The 24774-nt window shown below is 36.4% G+C and overlaps 3 gene segments (V, D, J or C); all 3 read right to left on the reverse strand.

The window, feature by feature from the left end:
* Window positions 1-7623: 7623 nt before the first annotated feature.
* On the reverse strand, window positions 7624-9165 carry LOC107506563. The segment is given in 2 exon segments: window positions 7624-8632; window positions 8792-9165. Coding segments are annotated over 2 exon segments (414 nt in total).
* A 371-nt stretch (window positions 9166-9536) lies between these two features.
* Window positions 9537-11203, reverse strand: LOC107506564. The segment is given in 2 exon segments: window positions 9537-10906; window positions 11030-11203. Coding segments are annotated over 2 exon segments (414 nt in total).
* A 10138-nt stretch (window positions 11204-21341) lies between these two features.
* Window positions 21342-24774, reverse strand: LOC107506176. The segment is given in 2 exon segments: window positions 21342-21661; window positions 24735-24774. Coding segments are annotated over 2 exon segments (360 nt in total).

Below are 24774 nucleotides of genomic sequence, written 5' to 3' on the forward strand. Positions count from 1 at the left end.
GAAAATAATGGCCACATATATAAAATTTCTCACCCAAAAATATTCATCTCTGACATAAAAATTACTTTGAACTAAAGGCAGAAATCACAGAAAAGGCTCTCTTTTACTGCCTAAAGGCAGGACATAAGTTCTGCTTTTATTGGAGAGGGACTCACAATCCAGACACAGCACCACAATCTGCAAACTTTCTTAAACTAATTTTCATCTTGCTCATTAAGAAAGATAAGAGCGACTGAGCTTGGTGCACTTCCACGAACCCACGTGACTTGGTCTGGTAAATTCTACACAAATTGATTGTTTCTTTATCTAAAGGTTTTTAAAAGTTTCTGCCCTGTAAGTCTTCAGATCTTCATTTGCTTGTGAAGGCTTCTACATACAGGTAACAATTCAATAAATTTGAATGCTTTTCTCCTGTTAATGTGTCTTATGCCAGTTTAATTCTTAGATCCAGCCAACTCAAAGAGGGTAAAGAAGAATTTTACTTCATGCACATAATATATAAAAATAAAAATTTACTAAACAAATTCATCTGAAATTCCAACAATTCACATAGTTTTCACTGATTTCTCCATCAGAGGTTTCTGAATTTCTCCATAAATTCTTCTAGCTCAATATATCACTTAATGGAAAATTGTTAATTGTGGCTGTTCATTATCCTTAATAAATGATTTCAAACCAAATTTTCAAATAAGAATGTTTTTGAAGAATGATAATTCTAGACATGGTTTATGAACCTAGAGAGGTATTTTCTTAGAGTATTTTCTCTCTAACTCTACCTACATCTGGGCTGCCACAGCCCTAGCCACTTCCTGTCTGTGATGGCAATTCCCAACCTTGGTCTCTACAGCAGGTGGATGCATCGGGCAGAGGCCTGGGGCGTTGGTACACTTCCCTCCTACACACCTCTCAGTGTGGACTCTCTCAGGGCACAGAAATACAATGCAGAGTCTTCCAGCTGTGCAGCTGAGATGACAAGGTTGATTGAGTTCTTCGCTTTCTGAAAATTTGATGAGTAGTGACCTTCTGTGACATTTTGCTTGTTGTAAGAGTCCTGACGAATAAGTAAAATCATCGCCCCACTGCTGAGCTGCTTGTACCAGAATAAACTATAGGTACTATCACTGGTGTCATATCTGCAGTCCAGTGTCACGGCCTCTTTCCCCTGTGCTAACATTGCCCGATGGCCTTGAGTTACCTTCTGGGCAATACTGGATCCTGTAAGAAAAAAGGCTCAATCACAACGTTTGGGGATACGTGGTCTGAGACCAAAAAAAAAAAAAAAGGATCTTTTTTAGACCCTGCTACCTTTCCTTCCCAAGGTACCCAGAAGACATTGCCTGGAGCCCCATTCCTTGGGTCACACAGGAGGCCCATTCCCACTTGGGCCATCTCTATCTAGCCACACTGAAGCCATGATCACCTCAACAAGTCTGGAGAGCAACAAGTTCATGTTCTTTCACTAGATGGAAAATATCTTGGTTTATTTTGTTTTGTTTTGTTTTGTTTTGTTTTCAGTTTCAAAGCTCTGCAACACAAGGTGACTCTGATGGGGAGAGAGAAGAAATGCTGGCTCTGTGTTGCAGCTGCCCCAGAACAGGAAATAGAGATTTCCTGGTGTAGCAAATTAGTGAGAATCACGTCAAAATTTTCTATATACTGGCCGAGTGTTTCACCCAATGCAAAGTTCCTTTTGCATTAGCCAACACTTCGTTTAAAAACAATTTCATCTGAAAAGAAATATGAGTAAGATTGTATATCGAAAAAAAAAAAAAGCTGATGATTGACCAACTGCTATGATCAGTCATTGCATCTATGATGCAACTGGGCAGTGGCACTTATTTAAAAATGCTACATGTAAAGGATTATAGAAACAATGTAAGATGGAAAAATCATGTATCCTCATGCCTATATATGCTGTTGTTTCACCTAAGGTAAAAATAAAGCACTTTCTGATAAGAAGGCTAAGGGGTTTGAAAAAATCACTGTAGTTCTTGTGATCTTGAATTTAAGGCAATATTCCTCCTCACTACTGACGTCTGCTCTATTACCTTGTGCAAATAGCAGGAAAAAAAAAACCAATCTCCCTCTGCTGAAGACTGAAATAAATAACTCAGGCATGCAGTCCTGTCACAGTGGTTCCCTTCTCTTCTCTAAGTAGGGTACTGGCTGGGCTCTCCTCAGAAAGGCCAGATAAGACTCCAGAATTCAATTTTAAACTCACATTTTCCCCATTACCTCAATTAGAACCCTAAATGGGCCCCAACAATCCTCTATATCCTGTATGCTTAGCTCTAAAGGCAATATTTCTTAGTTGACCCCACACAACTCCATAGGATTGCTTAACAAAAGATCACTGATTGCAATAGACTGTTGTGTATGGCTATAAAAGGAAAACCATGCCTAGGGATATTACTCAACAATGTGCTTACCAACAAAGCCCCATTGTCTATCATTGTTGGTCTCTTGATACAGTACCCAAAAGTAATTGTAGCCTCAAAGTAATTGTAGCCTCAGCTAAATTGGTCAAAGTAATTGTAGCCTCAACTAAACTGGTTGAAGCAACTTCAAATTTTGCAGAGGAATCACCAAGATATCTGATGGCACCACCTACCATACAAATTGTTCTTCTATCTGAAAACACCCAACTTTTATCTCCCAGTTGGTTGAATAACTATAAAATATTATTAATTTGTCTTCATATGATTCAATTCTGTTACACTTCTCAAAGTATCTCATGATTGTACTTCCGTCATTCAAAAAATGTCCATATTCAGAATAATCATTTGGGCACTCTCCTACCAACTTCCGCCTTAATAGGTTTATTGTCTTACATTAAAAATTAAAAGGGACAATACCAGGCTGATTATGCAGTAACTACTCCAGACAACTTTATACATTTCGATCATTTAGCATAAGCACAACTAGTTCAAGTGAATTTCTCCTGGAAATGTTAAATTAGAAGTACATACAGTGGTGGGTCATTAGTTTTAATGTAGTCAAAAGCTTTCACCTACTATGATAACAATAAGGGTTTTCTTTAAACCATCTTAACCTTTCTGTAACCTTCTTTTGTATCTCATATAGCCATATTAAAAATGGACAAAAAAATACATGAATTGATGTCTTCATGCGATTCAGAGAAATTCTTGTCATAAAAAACAAAATCTTGCATATAAGAGACACTGGAGAAAATAAGAAAAAATATTTGAGCATATTGTTATACTAAACATGCTTTTCTGACTCAAGTCCTCATGCAAGCAACTCTTTGAGAACATAAATACAAATCCATGGGGGGAAAACTTGGCCCACAATATGATAAAAAAATCTCAAGGAATTACTGATTTCTTTGATCTATGAGAACAAGATATTTTAAAGCCAGGACAGTTTCCTTCCAAATGATTTCCAATGAACATTAGCTAGAACACTCCAGAGACAACGTATCACATTAAGGATGTGTTGTCTAGTGGGGAAATTTCTAGGATGGCAGAGAATGTGGCCAGTACATGCCACTCTTGGAACCAACAAAATCCCATTAAAAACTGCAAAGGTGAGATATGAACCGGAATACAGTCTTTAGGAAACGCATGAGTATCTCCAAATGATCTAATGAATTGCATTTCTTCCATGGGTTGCGAGTATGTGCTAAGAATAGTATTTTATTTTTTATGTGGTTGAAGCGCTCCCATCTCAAAAGTTCATGGCCCTCACAGTAGCTAAAAACCAACTAAATTTTGGGTTTGCTATCTGTGCCAGTTTAATTTATCTCTATGTAGAAAAACAAATTTCTTGGGAGCAGTGAGGTATGGTTTTGCCCTCATCCAGAAACTTCATGTTCTTATGATCTCCTATTCTATGAAAACTGGAAAGAACAAATGGAATGTTAAAACTGAAATAAATTTCCGTATCAGACACTCTTATGGACTACCACATTTTTAGCCTTACCTCTCATGGCCCTGCATTCTTCCCCTCACAAAGTCATATGTTATCTCATTATGAGCTGGTCACTGAAAGGCCCATGGAATTCAGAATGTCCCCAAACATACATCTTTGAATCTTTCACTCTCTCAACTAGAAAAATAAACCAATTATACTTAGCCCTTTTATCAAAAGCCACGGGTTGCTCTTCTTAATCAGCCCTTCGCATAACCCAAGACATTTCACTGGGTACTCTAAAAAATATTGCAGAGAGAGATGGTCATTCAGACCTGTAAAATGACCTTATTAGGTACTATTTACTACCAGTTCAGCAGATAAAGTACAAGAAAATGAACATGGGTTGCATGTTTACCAACTAGAATGACATCATGCATCCTTAAATGACAAGAATTTAACACTTTCTTACCTTAGATTTCTTCGGCTACAGTTCTCCAGACATCAGAAGCAGACGGTCCATCAAACAGGAATATTCACTCGAGATTTTCGAAACAAGCATATAATTACATAAAGTATTCATCTTTATTGAATACCATTAGAAGAGTATTTTGCAGGATGATCAGAACCACTGATTGTCATACTCTCATTTGCATTCTTTTATTTTTCATACTTGTAGAAGTATAGCCTCAGTTTAATACTTGAATGTTTGACATTTCTGATTTAACTAACTTTGTTCTCTTACTAATAAAGTAATTTGCTTAGGTACACCCTTTACGTGAGATAATATCCACAGTAATGTTATATAGTTCAGCTCTACAAAGCCATGGCTAGTACAAAAAAGTAAAGAATTCTTAGATATGTCATTCAATGCCTAGTCCTGGAAAAGGCAAATAATAACTACACCCCTACTGATACCGCTACAGAGAATTTTCTTCAGTAGGAACTCAAACATTTGAAATGATGAACTACGACAATAAAATTTACTTAACAGTTCAAAACCACAAGGGCAGAAAGAACTGAGAGTCTTGGCGGGGGTAGAAATCATGCACGTGCCCAGAGGCATGAGCTTCGTCTCACCGAGTTTCAAACATCTCAAAAGGTTATCTGTTGTATGGTTCCATTTATGTGACACTCTTAAAAAGATAAAAATATAGAACAGACAATGTTTGCAAGGACTTAGGAATGGGCTAGTGCATAATTACAACAGGACAACAAAAGGATATTTTGGGGAGCAATGGAACTGTTCTATATCATGATCATGTGACTGTAACATGATCTATATCATATATTCAAATTCAAAATTATAGGCAATTTTTTTACATGATTATTTTAAAATACAAATTAAAATCACCGAACTCAAAATAGCAACACAAGAATTTTCTGCCATCTTTATCCTCATCCCAAAAAATAACAACATTCGCAATATTACATCAAACAGAGTGTCCAGGAGTCCAGCAGAGAAGTTACACTGTGGGAGAAGTGCACTGTGGGAGCAAAAATATCTGAGAGTGGAAACACTGGAAAGAATAAGGGGAACAATCTCACTCTACCCTAGTCACTCTTCCCCACCACACAGCCCAGATTGATGCCAATTGGTATCTTCTCATGAAAAGCGACAGCATGCGAATGAGCACCTGACTCCCCAGGACACTGGGGGACACTGCCAAAGATACCCACCTCTTTCTTGTTCCATCCAGAATACTGAGCTGTGCTGCCCAATGGGTAAGAGGAGAACACCTGTGAGAACAGCAGCCAGGGCTCTCAGTGGGCATTAAAGGGGCAGGAGTCCTACTAATCATTGCACAGAGTTCATCAGAAAGTTGCCCATGAGCTGCAGTAGATCCCCTCAGCTGCACAAAGGCACCCCGAAGGCTTCGCATCTCACTCACACACCATCCATCCACTGGCTGGCTACTAGTGCACACAGAGGGCAACAAAAGTGAGCTTTGGCCACACATAACACCTTTAAGAATGGCTACTATTAACAAGATGAGGAATAACAAGTATTTGTGAGATTGCAGGGAAAAAGGACCCCCAAACACTGCTGTTGGGATATAAATTGGTACAGCCACTATAGAAAGCATATGGAGGTTCCCCTAAACTTAAGAATATAGTTATGAAATGACCCTGCAGTACCTCTTCTGGGAATCTACCCCCCAAATTTTAAAACATATATTCATAATGATATATCCGTATCTCTCTGTTTATTGCAGTATTATTCATGGCGGCCAAGACATGAAAACAACCTCAGTGTCTTTTGACGAATGATTGGATTAAGAAGATGTGGTAATATATGTACACACACACACACACACAATGGAATAGTGCTCAATCATAAGAAAAGATGAAATTCTGCCATTTGCAATAACATAGATGGATCTTGAGAATATCATACTATGCAAAATAAGCTAGATGGAAAATTCGAGAACTACACGATTTCATTCATATGTGGGATATAAAATGAAATCAATAAAAAAAAAAACAAAAACAGAAGCTCATAGACACAGGCAACAGTAGGGTGGTTACCAGAGGGAAAAAGGGATTGGGGGAGTCAGAAGATAGTAAAGAGGCTGAAATATAACGTAACCAACAAAGACCTGACTTTGGGGGGTGAACACACAATGTAGTGTATCATACATTATTTATTATAATACAGATGATGTGTGATCAAATTGTACTGTTGAAACCAAAATAATTTTAGTAAACAATGTCACCCAAAGAGATTTACTAAACGTAAAACAGAGTGAGCCTTCACAGATGTACACAAAGAGCCCCTCTCAGCACTGGAAGAAGGTTGTGGTTAGTAATATTTAATTTACCCAAAACACTAAGATTAGGGAGGGAGATCCGTAACAAGCTATCTTTAAATCAGCCATCACTCCAATGCCTTTGTGCCACCCGCTACTAACAGGAAGGCAGCTGATAAGTACATATATAAATTTCCTGACTGGTGTCTGCATTGCTTTCTGGGAGAGGCATGGAGTTGGTAACCGCGGGCTCTGGGCTGGGAAGAACTGTGCTCTGGGTGGAGGCAGGGGAACCTAGCTTAGACATGGCCGGCGGGACAGTGATAATAGTTGACTGACTGTCGCTGCCACAGGATTTGCAGGCCTCTATGTCTTGTAAACCATGGAGCACATGGAGCCTCAAGTAAAACAAGCTTTCCAAAGACTGCCAAAATCTGTAAGGCTTACTAAACCTTTTCGCTAACTCTTTGCTGCCTGAGTACAAAGCCTAGTACACTCGAAGAGGGCCTTCTGTGGTAGTTATCACAGAGGTGGGTTTGAATCTAAAATGATAAAACAAGAAGCAGCATTAACACTAGCTGTAAGTCCTACTGCCAATAAAGGAAAAACAAGAGATACTCATTGGCTAATTAAGGTTTAAAATCACCCAGACGAAGGACCATCTCCTTATATAGCAGCTAAAGATTTATTAGAAGGTCAAGCTAGGAAATGAACTAAATGCACGATGAACTTTAAGTCTCTATTGCTTCCTGTATATGAATACCAGCTTTTTATAGTAAAATGCCTCAAAGCTACAAATTTTTAAATGATTTAGCATAAACTAAAAAAAAATTCTCAATATTACCCAGAAAGAAAGATTTCAATCATAATGGTAACAACAAATTTTAAGTCTAAAAATAAATTTAATCATCTTAAAGCAATGAAGCTTTATCCAGAAAGAAAAGTATATAAATGAAAAGAAATAATACATTCTAAAACAATAATAAAATACACAGTAGGAAGATTTTCTCTTCACAGATAAATTTATAAATTTAACTATATCACAAACCTTCGATTAAAATTACAATTGAATCGCAGAACTCCCCTTTCTTTTTCTCTTTAATAAACATCTATTGATAATCAACTGAATGAAAAAGTTTCTGCTTAGTACTACAGCTATAGCAGTGAATAATACAAAATTCTGCCTTCTATATTCTATGTGAGAGAAAGTGAACAGATAATATAGAATTTGGTAAAAAATAATAGATTATATTTCTTCATACTGTATACATTTTCTATATTTGACATATAATGTTTTATAATCAGAAAATAATAATTAATTTTTCAAAATCAAGTTTAAAAGCTTATTTCTTATAAAGATTATAATGTTGATGCGAAGCGGTTTTTTATAGGAGAGGAGTCTGGAGTCTGAATAATAAATGTCAAGTCTTCTTCAAAGCCTAAATTTCAAAATAAAGCATTATTAACTTTTTTCAAGAATCCACTAAACAGTAGTCATAAGACAAAATGTTCACTTTTCTCATCCCGCCAATGACCCTATCTGGGTCATCTTGAACCTAACCTACTTACTATATGTTTTTAATAGACAACACATTGATTTCTATTTGCAGACAAACACTGTCTGACAAATGCTGTGCTTGGAGGTCTGTCCCTTCAAAGAAGGGGGCGCTGCTCCACTCGCAGGTTTGCGCACAGCTTGCAGGTGCCTGGGAAGCACTGTGGACTCGCTGCACAGAAGTAGACAGCTGAGTCTCCAGGCTGGGTGGCTTCGATTCGCAGGGAGAGCTGTTTCTCCGCCTTCGTCAGTGTAACAGTGACTCTTCCATCTTTTTTTTCGTCCTTATTTGAACGAATATCTATAATGAACTGAGGACCTTTTCCAGCTTCTTGTTTATACCAAAGAAAGTAGATTAAGGCACTGTCTGAATAAGTACAGGTGATAACAGAGCTGTCTCCCTCCTGGACACTCAGGGTAGAAGGATGCTGATCCACTTTTTCTCCTCGGATGACCCCTATGTGGAAAGAAAAGTCAGAAAAAGAAGTGTTTCCAGACCATTATGCTTCAGAATTTTCCTGTTCTACAGGAACTAGAGGAAACCCAAATAATGCCAGTCTTGGCTTTTAAAGAACATACACTAAAATATTCTGTTTCCAATAAACCTTTAACTCACAGTCCATCTGCAGCCACAAGAAAAAAAATAAAACTCCAATAAATGTCTTCAGCATTCTTCTTACTTAGGATCCACTGTGGACCTGCAATCTAGAGAAAGAGGAGATTCTCCTATCATCGAAATATCCTTTCTTTTCTCTAACAAACAAAGGTTTCTCATACTCTCTACTCAACCAATAGGAGAAAGGCTCTGCTTTTGCCACTGATGACTCATTCAGAATCCCCATATTCGGCAACAGGAGAGGAGCACTACCACCTTGTGGTCACATCCATAGATACAGAACTTGCTGGTTTAATGTTCTCCACATATTTACCCCCTTTAACTCATCTACCTCCCCTTTTCAACCTCCTACCATCTGGTAACCATTAAACTATATGTCCATGAGTCTCTGTTTGTCTCTACAGTTTATCTGTTGCTTTTTGTTTATATCCCACATATAAGTGATAGCATGTGATTAGCAACCTTTTCTGTCTGGCTTATTTTGCTTAGTATGATTATTTCAAGGTCCATCCATGTTGTTGTAATTGGCAGTATTTCGTCTCTTCTTCTGGTGAGTAATATTATGTTGTGTATATGTACCACGGCTTCTTTATCCAATCACCTATCATAGGACACTTCAGTTGCTTCCATGTCCTGGCCACTGTGAATAATGCTGCTATGAACATGGATGATTATTCACTCTTTTAAACAAACAAATATATATATATATATATATATATATATATATATATACTCCTTTCTTAGCTAAATCTGCCATCATCCTTTGTCTGTTATGGAGAAAAACTGAGTGAAATGGTGTCAATGTGACTAATGTAAAAGGAACATATAAGTCAAGATCATTTGATATTTCCAGTGCCTGTTGTCTCAGACTGCTCCTCTAAGCTGGTCTTGCTATTCCTCTGACCTTCGTATAACCAGAGAATGTTCAGGACCAACAGTCAAAATAAAAATCTTCCCTCACTCAAGATGACTGGGAGAAAAATAAAGGATTAAATCTCAGTGATAAGGAAACAGAGGAATATCTTTCATGAGTTATTAATATTTCAATAATAGAAAACAATGATTCATAGATTGCTTTGATTTACATTGAAAAATCTGTCATGCTTTTAAAAATCTATTTCAATGCTATGTGTCTTATAGTCTGCAGAGTATTGAAAGGGTACAGATTCTGAGAGAATATCAGACTTCAGATTCATGAAATATAACCACATGTGAGTCGATTCTTGAGATGCTTTCATTTTTCATATCAAAACGAATGGCTTATCCTAAATGTAACTACTGACACATATCCTTACTGAAACATCTTCTAAAATATAAGTCAACTCTCCTGCCATGCATTTCTACTTCCCTGACCAGGTTCCCAGCCCTTTCTATCAATATCCTTCTATTAACATAAAGGACAGTGCAGATTGAAATTTGATTGGCGTTGCAATCAATCACATTCTTTAAACTTCAGGTTTGGGTGCCAGAAATATTTGTCTCTGGCTACAACAGAGAAGAGTCTTTTTGAGTAGTCCTGCAAGGTTTCTGCACCCTGCCCCAAACTGTGAATAATGTTATATAATCATGAGCAATAGCTTCATTCAAAATGCAAGGTAGAGTATGAATTTTAATGGAACAGAACAAAAATTTCCTTCTGTTCCTCCATACAAGGTGCTATTTAGAGAAGACCTAAATGAATGGAAAATTTTTATGAAAGGTATCCTGTATTTAACCTTAAATAATAAAATCTACCACAGTGAGTCAGTCAGAGATATTCAGCAGCCAGGCCCCTTGTTCTGCTCAGTTTGTGCTCAGCTCCCCCTGCAGTTTCTGTCACTGTGTCACTCAGAGCACAGTAGTACATAGCCGAATCTGACTCTTGCACGAAGGCTTTCTCCAAGTGGAAGGAATTTGCTTCTTGGTGGTATGTGGCTTCAAAACCTTTCTCTCTTCCTTTCTCATTGGCCCTTTGGGCTTTCAGAAGGAGCTGAGGACCTTCTCCAGGATATTGAACATACCAGAAAAGAGCAGGGTACCCTGAGGCTGAATAAGTACAGCTCACATTCAGGGACGCCCCTTCTGACAGGGTCACTTGGCCTCCCATCTGGGACACTGAGGCTCCACGGGTTTGTCCTGGTGAAAAACAAAAGAGATTTGTGTCACCTTGGACTTAAAGTTCTTCAGTAAAATTATGGTTAACAATTTTGCTGACCTAACAGAAGAAAGAATCCATATTTTAAGATTCATGTTACTCACCAAGCACCAAGAAGACCACAGTCACTAAGCCTGGAGAAGAGTTCATCCTAGAGTGTCACCTAAACGATGTCCTTGATTTTTAATAAGAAGAAATGTGGAAGTCACAGTGAAATGATAAAAGGAAGTCTGCGTTTCAGACAGGAAAGGTGTTTGTGTTAAGGAAGCTGCACCCCCTGGTGGATGGGGACTGCAATGGGAGGCGTGTTCCTTAGGCTCCTCCCACAGTATCACCGGGTTCTCATCTCTGACTTTACTTAGCAGGCGCAGGTCAATCTTCTCGTGGACCTTGGAAATCTGAAGTGCAGGTGTCATAACTTTTAGATCTATTTTGCTCTTAGGCCACCACCTGACTTATTTAACACAATGGAGTTCTGTTCTGAGAAAATAACAATTTGTACATTTTAATACATTCTTTTATATTTTAGGTACACATTGTGGATGAACCTATAATCCCTGAATGTGAGAAAAGACTTTTGGGTTGAAATGAGGGCAAGGACTGAGAAGTAGAGTCATTATTGAATGGTTTTGTGTTCTTCAATACTCTAACCCAACAAATAGAACAGTGACTGACTTTTATTATGTGCTTACTAAATATTTGTTTAATTAAACAAAATTAAAAAACCTTTTTTTCACCCAGCTTTATTGAAATACAACTAGTTGCTCATATTTACATTGTATAATTCAATGAGTTTTTCTTCAATTATAGTTGACATACAATAATATGCTAGTTTATGTTGTACAGCATAGTGATTAGAGATCTATGTAACTCATAGTGGTCACCCCACTAAATCAAGTATCCCACTTTCCCCTTACATATTTATTACATCATTCTTGACTACTTTCATTATGATACACTTTATATTTCCATGGCTATTTTGTATCTATCCATTTGTACTTCTTAATCCCTTTTTCACCTTCCCCTAAGCCCTCTCCCATGTAGTAGTCCGCAAAATATTCTCTGTATCTATGAATCTGTTTCCGTTGTGTTGTTTATTTTGTTCTTTTGATTCCACATGTACGTGAAATCATGTGGTATTTGCCTTTATTTGACATACTTCATTCAGCACAATAACTTCTAAGTCCATCAAGGCAATATCATTTTCCATCCCCTTCCTTTTAGTCTGTGTGTCTTTTAATCTGAAGTGAGTCTCTTGTAGGCAACACATATAGGGGTCTTGCTTTTTTATTCATTCAGCTTCCTTATCTTTTCGTTGGAGCACCTAATTCTTTTCCATTTGAGGTACCTGTTGAGAGATATGTAGTTATTACCATTCTTTATTCATGTTTTTGATACATGTTTTTTCTTATTAAAGAAGTCCCTCCAACAATTCCTATAATACTGGCTTGGTGTTGATGAATTTCTTTAGCTTATTTTTGTCTGTGAAGCTCTTTACCTGTCCTTCAACTCTAAATGATAGTTTTGCTGGATTAAGTATTTGTGGTTGTACATCTTGGGTTTCCAACACTTTGAACATTTTATGCTCAGCCCTTCTTCCTGCAAAGTTTCTTTTGAGATATCAGCTGCCAGTCTTATGGGAGCTCCCTTGTAGGTAACTAATTGCTTTTCTCTCACGACATTTAACCTTTGACATTTAAATTATGATGTGCTTGATGTGGGTCTCTTTGAGTTCATATTTTGGGAGGACCCTCTGAGTTTCCTAGGGTCATGTGTCATCAGGTTGTGGAAGTTTTCCATCATTATTGATTCAAATATATATTCAACTTCTTGTTCTCCCTCTTCAGGTACCCCTAGGACATGGATGTTCTTACCCTTAATTTTGTCCCATAAGCTCCTTAATATATTATTATTATATTCGTGGTTACTTTTATTCTTGCCATTCCAATTGGGTGTCCTTGGCTTCTCCATCCTCTGTATCAATTCTCTTCTTCCTCCAGTCTGTTGTTTCTAATATACTCATCTCAGATAATGTATTCCTAATTTATGACTGGCTCCCTTTTTTAATTTCCATTTCTATGATTTTTATCTCTTTGTTAAAGTTCTCACTGAGTTCATCTATACTTCCCTTAATTTCATTGAGCATCTTTATAACCAGTTTTTGAACTCCGCATTCGTTAGATTGCTTGACTCCATTTTTTCCTTGATCTATGTTCTATTATTTCATATAGTTTCTGCTTCTTTGTCTTCCCATTTTGGCTGCCTTTCTGTGTCATTTTCTACGTACAAATCAAAGCTCCTAAGTCTCCTGGTCTTATTAGTATGACTTTGTGTAGTAGGGGTCCGGTGGCACAGTCCTGAGAGGGGTTCAGCTGCAGGCCAAATTTAGCCCTAGCCTATGCCCCTTGGGGCTACCTATTAAGATTCAGCAAGCAATACACAGATGTTGCGCTGATAGTTGCCTCAAGAGGCCATGGCAGAAACTGAGATCAGCTGCCTCCAGTGTGAGTCTTGGCGCTGTTCAGCAAGTGAAAGAGGACTCACGAAAGATACAACTGAAGGTGGCTTGGGTGGAGCCACAAGTTGGGGGAAGTGGAGTTTCAAGGAATCCTCTAGGCTCAGAGACATCTGTGATCCAGTTTGATGACATCTCAACTTTGGCAGCACTGTGTCTTCACACTGGGAGTGGGGAGGGCTCACCAGAGGAACAATAGATACTGCCAGCACTTCTGCCCAGGAGAAAGTCTCGCCTCCGGCCCTCACTCTAACAACTCAGTGTCCCCTTGTAAGTCCCTGATATCCCCCAAGCAACCAACCTGTCGCCGGTGCTCAGAGCGAACAGGTCCGTCACCACAATAGTCCACTTGCTGACATGGCCCCTTTAAGGGGAATGTCCGTAGCTGACAGCTGAAGTTGCCATGGCCTCTGTCACACTCAGCCTCGCGGGACTGGGCAGACTCACTTCTTCATCCCCTTATACCTCCAACTATTGTAGGGTGATTTCTTATTTCCCTCTCTAGCTGTAGGGCTGTGTTAATCTAGACCCCGAAACGACTCTTCTTACTGTTTGTCGCATGTTTCTGTCTCCACTTGATGTGGGCACAAGAGGGGTTAAGCGAAGCTTCTATTATCTATGTTCTTTTGCCCGGTTCTCAAAAAAGTATTCGATTAAGTAATTACTGCTACTTCAAATTCAATATTTCCTCAGTCTTAAATTATATCAATAGTAACAATGTTTTCTTTTAAAATAAAAGCCCTTTAGGGGTAAAGTCACACTATCTTATCAATAGTCGAATATTCCTGAACTTCAGAAGCATTAAGGAAGTGAAAATATGAATCCTAGACAGAAAACACCATAATTAAAGTTACTGAATTCCTACAGAATTGATCCCCAGCTACTTGTCAATCTCTTTGAATACATTTTTGAAAATTTTCACAACAAATGAAAACATACCGCCTTTTTCAAGTAACAAAACAAATCTCATGAACATTTAGCAAGTAGAGAACAGAGGTAATACATTTGAACACAGATTTCTCTAATAGCAAAACTGTTGATCTTTGTTGTTAAGAATATAGGGGTTTTTTAGAAAAATTTTGAGAAAGAGGGTAACAAAATTGCTTCTTTTTAAGCCCTTGAAATATTTAAGACTATAGGAAAAAATACATAATTTCAGGTTTGACTCATTGATTAAAAGATATAAAAAGTAAAAAAAACATATTTTAAAAAATACACAAATTAAATTCAGGAGTGTATCACCAAATAATGGCATGAGTGTTCCTTTCAGACCAATTATTAGGCACCTGACTTAAGCAATGCACTGCAGTAAGGGTAACACACTTTCCAGGCTTTTGTGAACCACCAGAAAGTTGGAACTTTACTCACGATCAGTGATTCTCTCTCTTTCTCTGGTCCTTGTAACATGCTCATGGTAAACGAACCTAGAACATAGTTGTTCAAATTTACCAGTATGAATGTTTTCCATACATGAGATTATAGCTAAGTAGTTTCTATATAACATTTTTTTAAAACAATTGTTGGGCTTGCACACAATCACAATCGTGTAGCTTTACTTCACAAGATTGTAGAGGTTAAGAACAGAAATGAGAATAGTTTTCAAATGCACTCCAGGATCTGAAGAGACTGTACATTCCATAAATTTTAACCACATTCACTGGCCCAACACTTTCTAGAATAAAACTTGGAGCACCTCACAATAAAAAACAAATACATGAACGGTAATGTGGAAACCAAGACTTCCATATATATATAATTGAAGAGACTCATCATTTTCCTCTTATCCTCACAGAAACAATCTAAATGCATTAAGGAGACCACAGAAAAGGAACACATGCCATGTCTATAAGTTTAATAAAATTGAGAAAAAGAATGCAAATATTTGTAAAAGCTGCCAAAATCAGATAAGCTTGCACAAATACATGTGTACTAAACAGGTACAATGAATTGTCTTGAAACCCACCCCCCACCAAAAAAAAAAATAATTCTTTTTCCAATTCTTCAAACCGGGCTTAAAAACATGTTAGTGTCATTTAAGATTTCATATGAAGAATTATATTAATAACAAATACTAGGTAAACAAATACTAGGTAATCATTACATTCCTAAAATCAAATCAACTTAACTATATTGTATTTCATGTTTTATGCATCTATTTTTCCCTCCTGATTTTTTTCTGGATTCTTTTAGTATTTTCGCAAATAAGATTGTGGTTGTATCACTGATTTCATCATTTTCCTTCGATCAATCAATTTCTTCTTTTATCTTTGATCTCTCCAATCTGCATTTTTAAATTTTATTTTCTTGTTTGTTTTCTAATTTCTTGAGTTGTATGTTGAAGTTATTTCATTTTAGTTTAGTGAAAATGTATCAATCGGAGACCAATGACTTAAGTGTTAGATCTTTCATTTAATGGATTTATGCACTGCGATAGACTTTTTTACTATGTCTTTATACTATATATGAACCCTGAGAAAGATTTTACCTGCCAAGAAGGGCTCCTGGTGGCTAACTGGGCTCAGATTTAAACTACAGAGCTTAGCAGCCATTTCTAAAAAGAGGCCTCTCATGCAAGCCGCACTTCACGGAAAAGCCTGCACTAAACTACCTACCTCTCACACTGAACTGCCTTCCTATGCTGTGTTCTGTGCCTGAGGCAACTATTATAAAAAAGTTCCTGGAATTGTATTTCAACCAATAGGACTATGACTGTCCCTGTCCAATCAGACCTGCGCAGCTGTTTCCTCATTAGCATCCTCACCAACCAATCACAGTGTCTCCATTCTGAACACCAGAAAAGTACTTGTTGAACCAATCAAACTGTGTGGATCTGGAGTCCGTATTTGCATGAGGATAGACCAATCAGAGATCAAGGGTTGGGACTTCTTTCTATATAAGTTAGCTACATTGTGCCTCAGAGAATGCACTATCTCTTTCCCTCTAGGACTAGAGAATGCATGTTCCTAGTTAGAGTTGAAACACAGAACACAGTGGGCAGGACATAGTGGACCTCACTGGAGAGCCCCCTCAGAGCAGTGCTGTTCCACGACCCCTCTGTTTCAGAATTGAGCTATAACTCTGTTGAGCTGTTCCACGGCTGTTTTCACAGCTGTGCCTTATCACAATTGAGTTGTTTCCACTGAATAAGGATTCTTTCTTCACCACCTCTCAAACTGGGGATTCCTATTGGTATAGAATTGACGTTAACGTGTTAAAAATAGAGCATACTTTATTTTCTCCTACTTTAGTCTTCTCCATTACTAACAAACATTGCTTTAAAAATCAGTATTCAGTTGCAAATTATGCATCTTGTTCAGCACACCATCATAGAATAATTATTCTAGGAAGGATCACCCTTTCATGTCTCAACTGTTAAATTAAAATGTGAAGGGAACTGATGTATTAAATATTTAAAATTATTATGCTATGGAGTTCATACGCCTTGGTATGCCAAAGATATGGGGGCTACATTAATACTTGAGGTACATAGGACAAATATCCTAAACCCTTCTCGACTGTCACAGCACCTAAAATTCCACTCTCAAAAATATTTCCCCTGGTACTAATAAATGAATTCAGAAAAAACGCAGGGTATCAAAAAAAAAAAAAAAAAAAGCAAAACTCATTTGCACTTCTAACATTAATAATGAACAATCTGAAAAAGAAATTTTAAAAATTCCATTTATGATTATATTTTAAAAATAAAATCTAAGGGAGCTAAATACACATACACTAAAAACTACAAATATTGCTGAAAGCAAAGAAGACACAAATAAATGTAAAGACATATTTGTTCATAAAATGGAACACATAATAAGTCCATACTACTGAAGACTATCTGCACTTTTAATCCCTACCAGAATCCCAAAGGTATTTTTTGCACAAATAGGAAAATCTATCCCATAATTTGTAAGGCATCTAGACAAATCCCAAGCAGCCAAAATAATATTGAAAAAAATTAAGTTGGAGGTTTTTCATGTCTTGACTACAAAATTTATTACAAAGCCACAGTAATCAAGACAGCATTGTGTTGGCATAAAGGCAGACATATAGACCAATGAAAGAGAATAGAGAGCTTAGAAATGAATACTTGCATACACGATCAGATGAATTTCAACTAGAGTCCCAAGCCCATTTAATGGTGATGGGATAGTCTTTTCAAAAAGCAGTATTGGGAAAACTGAAAATCTATATAAAAAAATGAAGTTGGACCCAAAATGGATAAAAGGCTTAATCACAAAGATAAACTGAAAAGACTTTTAGAAGAAAACACGAAATTCTTCATGACATTGGATACAAAAAAAAAAAAAAGATAAAGTTGACAACATCAAAATTTAAACCTTCTGTGCGTCAAAGGATATAATCAACAGAATGAAAAGACCACCTACAGATAGAAAAAAATACTTGCAAACTTTACACCTGATAAAGGTTCAATATCCAGAATATAAAAGACCTTTCACAACTCAACAACAACAACAAAACAACTCAATTTAAACATGGGTAAAGGACTCGAATAGCTGTTCCTCCTAAGGTATCCGAATGACCAGTAAGTACATGAAGAGATGTTAACACACTAACTAGCAGGGAAATACAAGTCAAAGCCACAATGTGCTACCACTTCAAAAAAACAAAACAAAACAAAGACAAAAACAAAACAGAAAATGACAAGTAATTACAAAATTGTGAAGAAATTAGAACCCTTTACACTGTTGATAAGATGGTAAAATGGCAACCACTGTGGAAAACAGTATGGCAACACCTCAAAATAATGAAGACAGAATTACCATATTATCCAGCAATTTACTTCTGGATATAGAGTTCCTCAAAGTTGAAAAAATTGGATTAAACTTGAAATATTATGATATTTGTACACATATGTTTATAGTAGCATTATTCACAATAGCAAAAAGGTAGAAGTAACTCAAGTGTCCATCAATAGATGAATGGATAAACAAAATGTGTAATGACATATAATGGAATATTATTCAGCCTTTAAAAGGATGGAAATTCTGATGACATGGCACAACATAGAAAAACCTTGGGGACATCTTGTTAAATATAATAAGCCTGTCACACACACAACAAAAAACAACTGCTGTATCATTCCCCTTGTACAAGGTACCTAAACTCATCAAATTCATAGACACAGAAAGTAGAGTGGTGGTTTCGAGGGTTTGAGGTGAAAAGAAAAGTGGGGAGCTATTCTTTTAATGGGTACAGTGTTTCAGCTTTGCAAGTTGAAAAGAGTTCTAGAGATGGATAGTGGTGATAATTTTACAATAATATGAATGTACCTAACACCTTTGAACTATATATTTAAAATGATTAGATGGTAAATTTGATGTTACGTGCATTTTACCAAAATTAAAAATAATTTTAAAAACTTTTAAAAACAGGTTTCCCTTTACGACTTCTACTTTACACATTTTCTTTCCAAATTCAAATATAACAGGAAATTATTCAAGATCACTTATCAATCAAGCATTACCAATCAAATTTTAAGACACTTAGAACATGGGGTTCAAGATGAAAGGAGGAAATAGGACAGAATAAAGACTTGAGATTGTGGAACATTAATTGAGCCTAGCAGGCTCAATTAATGAGCCACGTGATGGAATTAAATGCTGCTGGAGGAGTGGTAATGTGAAGACAAGAGCAAAAAAAAACAATATTCATACTTGGCCCCTTCACCATATCCTCTGATAGTCACCAAGAGTTGATCACTTTATGAATGAGATTGGTAGGGGACAGATAAACTGATATTATAAAAACTGAGCTGTTTCAGATGTTAATAAGGCTATTAAATGGAATGAGCTCTCAGCAAAAAGTTTGTCACACATTAGGCGCACAATGCATTTTTTTAAATAAATAGATATATGGAATTGAATAAATAACTTTTATTGAGAAATCAAGCTGCATTATTCTGTTAATATACTTTCTTATTTTTTAATTTTTTAATTTAATATTTACATCTCTACTCAAGAGTGAATCATTTTTATTGTGCCAAGTTTAGTAGGTGTTATATTAAAATTAGCTAGCTCTGTAAAATAAAATTTGTAGTCAATGTAAGTACGAATATGTTGCAAATTATCTGTAGTTTGAAAGTTAGAAACCGTTAGCAACATTATTAATGTGATTTTTTAAATAGCCATTTCATACATGGAATGCCACTAATAATGAACATAAAAAAAGTTTAATTATGTGTGGGGATAAAGGAGTAAACTTCAAAATATAATGAAAAACATGCAGTCTTTTATATAAAAAAAACAACATTTACGTGCATTTAAAAAATGGAAAAACAGAGATTTTAAGTGTGAAGACAATCTTTAAAGGTGATTTCAACTTTCTGAATTTTAAATATTTTTTCTCTTGTTTCTTTGTTTCTTTTAATGAAGGAATATTGAGCATCAATCAAGTGGGACACAATTTTTATCACTTAATTTAAAAAATAAATGTGTAATAATGACCCAAAATCATTTTGGAAATAGGTAATAGTAAGGAACAATTTACCCATGCAGGGAATACAAGTTTCTGTAAAACTATCATCTCCGGTTGGGTTAAAATGAGACAAAGAGATCAATAGGACTAAATAAAGCTTGTAGAAACATAATGAAAAGAGGAATTTCATGTACTACAGCGACGGAGATTCATATTAGCAGCAAAAGGATGCCTATTTATGCCCAAATAAAGAAGTTTGTGTCTCTACCAGGGAGATCCCCCACAAGTCCCTCAAAAACCCACTAATTTTTTAATCATTTTTTGCATAAGATTAGTTGGAGGAACTTAAATCGGAGTTATAGAAATGGAGTCTTTTTATGCCAGAGTGTCAATAAGATAGAATGAGCTCTGAGCACAGTTTGTTGTATAGTAGGCACCATAGAAAATATATGTGAGTACCATGGACTTACAGCAAACAAACAAATTAAACCAATTTGTTAAGAAGTAAAAAAACAGTATAATATACGAAAAGATGAAACATGCAGAGAGATTTCATGACTTTTCTTATTGAAAACAATGGATGTAATATAATTGAAAGAAATCAGAATATATCACTCCAAAAATATTCATCTCTGACATAAAAATGACTTTGAACTAAAGGCAGAAATCACAGAAAAGGCTCTCTTTTACTGCCTAAAGGCAGGAAATAAGCTCTGCTTTTATTGGTGAGGGACTCACAGGCCCAACACAACACTACTATAATCTGCAAACTTTCTTAAACTAATTTTCATCTTGCTCATTAAGAAAGATAAGAGCGACTGAGCCCTAGGTGCATGTCAATGAGCTCACATGATTTAATCTGGTAAATTCTACACAAATTGATCTTTTCTTTATCTAAAGGGTTTTAAATGTTCCTGCCTGTAAGTCTTCAGATCTTCATTCTCTTATAAGGGCTTCTACATACAGGTAAAAATTCAATAAATTTGAGTGCTTTCTCCTGTTAATGTGTCTTATGTCAGTTTAATTCTTAGACCCCGCCAACTCAAAGAGGGTAAAAGAGAATTTTACCTCACCCACATAATAGATATCGAATAAAAATTTACTAAACAAATTGATCTGAAATTCCAACAATTCACATAGTTTTTACTGATTTCTCCATCAGATGTTTCTGAAATTCTCAGTAAATTCTTCTAGCTCAATCTATGACCAGATGGCAAATTGTTCATTGTGGCTGTTCTTTGTCTTCGATAAATAAGATTTTCAAGAATAAGGACATTTTTGAAGAACGATAACTCTAGACATGGTTTACGAACTTGAGAGGTATTTTCTTAGAGTGTTTTCTCTCTAACATTACTTACATCTGTGCTGCCACAGCCCTCGCCACTTCCTGTCTGTGCAGGCCATGGTCCCTACACCAGGTAGATGCATCAAGCAGAGCCCTAAGGTTTTGGTGCACATTCCTCCTACAAACATCTCATTGTGGGCTCACTCAGGGCACAGAAATACAATGCAGAGTCTTCCAGCTGTGCAGTTGAGATGACAAGGTTGGCGAAATTGTTTGCTTTCTGAAAATTCAATGAGTAGCGATCTTCTGTGGCATTTTGCTTGTTGTAAGAGTCCTGACGAATAAGGAAAATCATTGCCCTACCACTGGGTTGTTTGTACCAAAATAAGCTATAGGTTGTAAAACTGCTGTCATATCTGCAGTCCAGGGTCACGGCCCCCTTTTCCTGCACTAACACTGCCCGATGGCCTTCAGTTACCTTCTGGGCAATACTGGATCCTGAAAGACAAAAGATACAATCAGAAGATTTGGAAATAAGTGCCGTGAGACAAAAAAAAAAAAAATTCTTTTTCTCTCTCTGCTAACTTTCCTTCCCGCAGCACCCAGAAGACCCTGTCTGGACCCCCATTCCTTGGGTCACGCAGGAGGCTCATTCCCACTGAGGTCATCCCTACCTAGCCACACCGAAGCCATGACCACCTCCAGAAGTCTAGAGAGCAACATGTTCATGTTATTTCACTAGATGGAAAATATCTTGTTCGTTTTCAATTTCAGAGCTCTGCAACACAAGGTGACTCTGACAGGGAGACAGAAGAAATGCTGAGCTACATTGCTGCTGCCTCGGAACAGGAAATGGGTTTCCTGGTGTAGCAAGTTAGTGGGAGTCACGTCAAAATTTTCTATATACTGGTTGAGTCTCACTCAATGCAAAGTTCCTTTTGCACTAACCAACATTTAGTTTAAAAATAATTACACCTGAAAATAAACATGAGTAAAATTGCATATTGGAAAAAAAAAAAAGCTGATGATTGACCAACTGCTATGATCAGTCATTGCATCTGTGATGGAACTAGGTAGTGGCACTTATTTAAAAATACTACATGTAATGGATTATAGAAACAACATGAGATGGAAAAAATCATGTATTCTTATGCCTATATATGCTGTTGTTTCACCAAAGGTAGAAATAAATCACTTTCTGATAAGAAGACTAAGGTGTATGAAAAAATCACTGTCGTTCTTATAATCTTGATTTTTAAGGCAATATTCCTCCTCACTACTAATGTCTGCTCAGTTACCTTGTGCAAATAGCAGGAAAACAACTAATCTCTCTCTGCTGAAGACTGAAATGAAGCCCTTAGTCATGCAGTCCTGTCACAGAGGTCCCCTTCTCTTCTCTATTTAGAGTGATAGCTCAGCTTTCCTCAGAAAGGACATAGAAGACACCAGAGTTTGATCATCATGTTATTGATATTTTAAACTTACATTTTTCCCATTACCTCAATTAAGACCCTTAATGGTCCCCAACAAGCCTCTATATACTGTATGCCCAACTCTGAAAGCAATATTTCTAGATGACCTCATAGACCTTCATAGGATCACTAATCAAAAGATCACTGATTGCAATAGACCTTTGTGTGACTATAAAAGGAAAGCCAAGCCTAGGTATATTACTCAATAACGTGTCTACCGATAAAGCCCTATTGCCTATCATTGCCGATCTTTTGATACAGAAGCCAAGATGTGTCCTCTGTGTCTTAAAGTAATTGTAGCCTTAGCTAAATTGGTTGAAGTATCTTCTGATCTTGCCCTGGAATCACTGAGAAATCTGATAGTACCACATACCATACAATTGTTCTCCTATCTAAAAACAACCAACTTTTATCTACCAGCTGATTGAATAACGATAAAATATTATTAATTTGTTTTTATATGGTTCAATTCTGTTACTCCTCTCAATTAGAGTATCTCATGATTGTACTTCTATCATTCAAAAAATGTCCATATTCCACATAATCTACTTCTGCCTTAATAGATTTTTTAATGTCTTACATTAAAAATTGAAAGGGACAATACCAGGCAGGGAATGAAGTAACTATTCCAGACAACTTTATAAATTCCAATCCTTTAGCAGAAGCATAATTAACTCAAGTAGCAGAACTCATGCATTTTTCTCTGGCATATTAAATTATATACATACGCAGTGGTGATCATAAGTTTTACTATAGTTCAAAGCTTTTGAATATTATAACAATGGGGTTATATTAACCATCCTAACCTTTCTGTAACCCTCTCATGTATCTCATACATCCCTATTAAAAAAAGGACAGCAAATACATAAATTAGTTGATGTCTTCAAGCTACTTAGATAAAGTTTTGTCCTAAAAGTAGAATTTTATATTATGAAAGACACTGGAGAAACTAGAAAAAAATACTTCAGTGAACTGTCATGCTAAATATGATTTCTGACTGTATTTTTAATTTATGCAAGCAACTCTTTGAGAACATAAAGACAAATCCATGGAAGAGAAAACTTGGCCTTCAATATAATAAAGAATCTCGAGGAATTATCGGTTAGTTTGGTCTAGGAGAAAAAAATATTTTAAAGCCAAGGCGGTTTCCTTTGGAAGCCCAATGATTTGCAATGAACATTGGCTAAAACACTACAGGAACAACACATCACAATAGGAACATATCATCTGGTGGAGGAATATTTCTAGGATGGCAGACAGTGGAGCCAGATCATGCTTTTCTTGGCACCAATAAAAACCTATAAAGGTGGGATATAAACTAGAATATTGTCCAAGGAAACATTTGAGTATCTCCAAAAAGATTGTACACAATCGTATTCCCTCCGTTGATCGTGATATAAGTAGAAATAGTATTTTATTTTCTCTGTGGGTTGAAACATTGTCCTGTTAGAAATCCACGGCCCTCACAGTTGCTAAATATTAAACTTATTTTTGTGTTTACTACCTATACCAGTTCAAATTATCTCTATATAGAGAACGAAATTTCTCAGGGGCAGTTAAGTAAGGTTTTGCCCTCACCTAGAATCTTCACTTTTCTTATCATCTCCTCGCCCTCTGAAAAAATGAAAAGAACAAATGGAATATTAAAACTGAAATGAATTACTGTATTAGACACTCCTATGGAATAACATATTTTTAGCCTTACCTCTCATAGCCCAGCATTCTTCCCCTCACAAAGTCATATGTTGTCTCATTATGAACTGGTCACTAATAGGCCCATAGAACTCAGAATGTCCCAAAACATACATATTTTCATCTTTCACACAGTCGACTAAAAAAATAAATCAATGATACTCAGTCGTTTTATCAAAAGTCACAGATTGTTTTTCTTTAATCAGCCCTTGCATGACCTAAGACATTTGACTGGGTGCTCTGAAAAATTTCTAGGAACAGATTGTCATTTGGACTTATAAAATGACCTTATTAGATATTATTTACTACCAATTCAGCACACAAAGAACAATAAATTGATCCTCGGTTATATATTTACCAACTAGAGTGACATTATGCACCCTTAAATAACAAAATTGTAAAGTTACCTTCTTCGGAGATCTTCAACTGCAGTTCTCCAAAGATCAT

This window comes from Rousettus aegyptiacus, unplaced genomic scaffold (assembly GCF_014176215.1).
Source record: "Rousettus aegyptiacus isolate mRouAeg1 unplaced genomic scaffold, mRouAeg1.p scaffold_m13_p_3, whole genome shotgun sequence".
Taxonomy (NCBI): domain Eukaryota; kingdom Metazoa; phylum Chordata; class Mammalia; order Chiroptera; family Pteropodidae; genus Rousettus; species Rousettus aegyptiacus.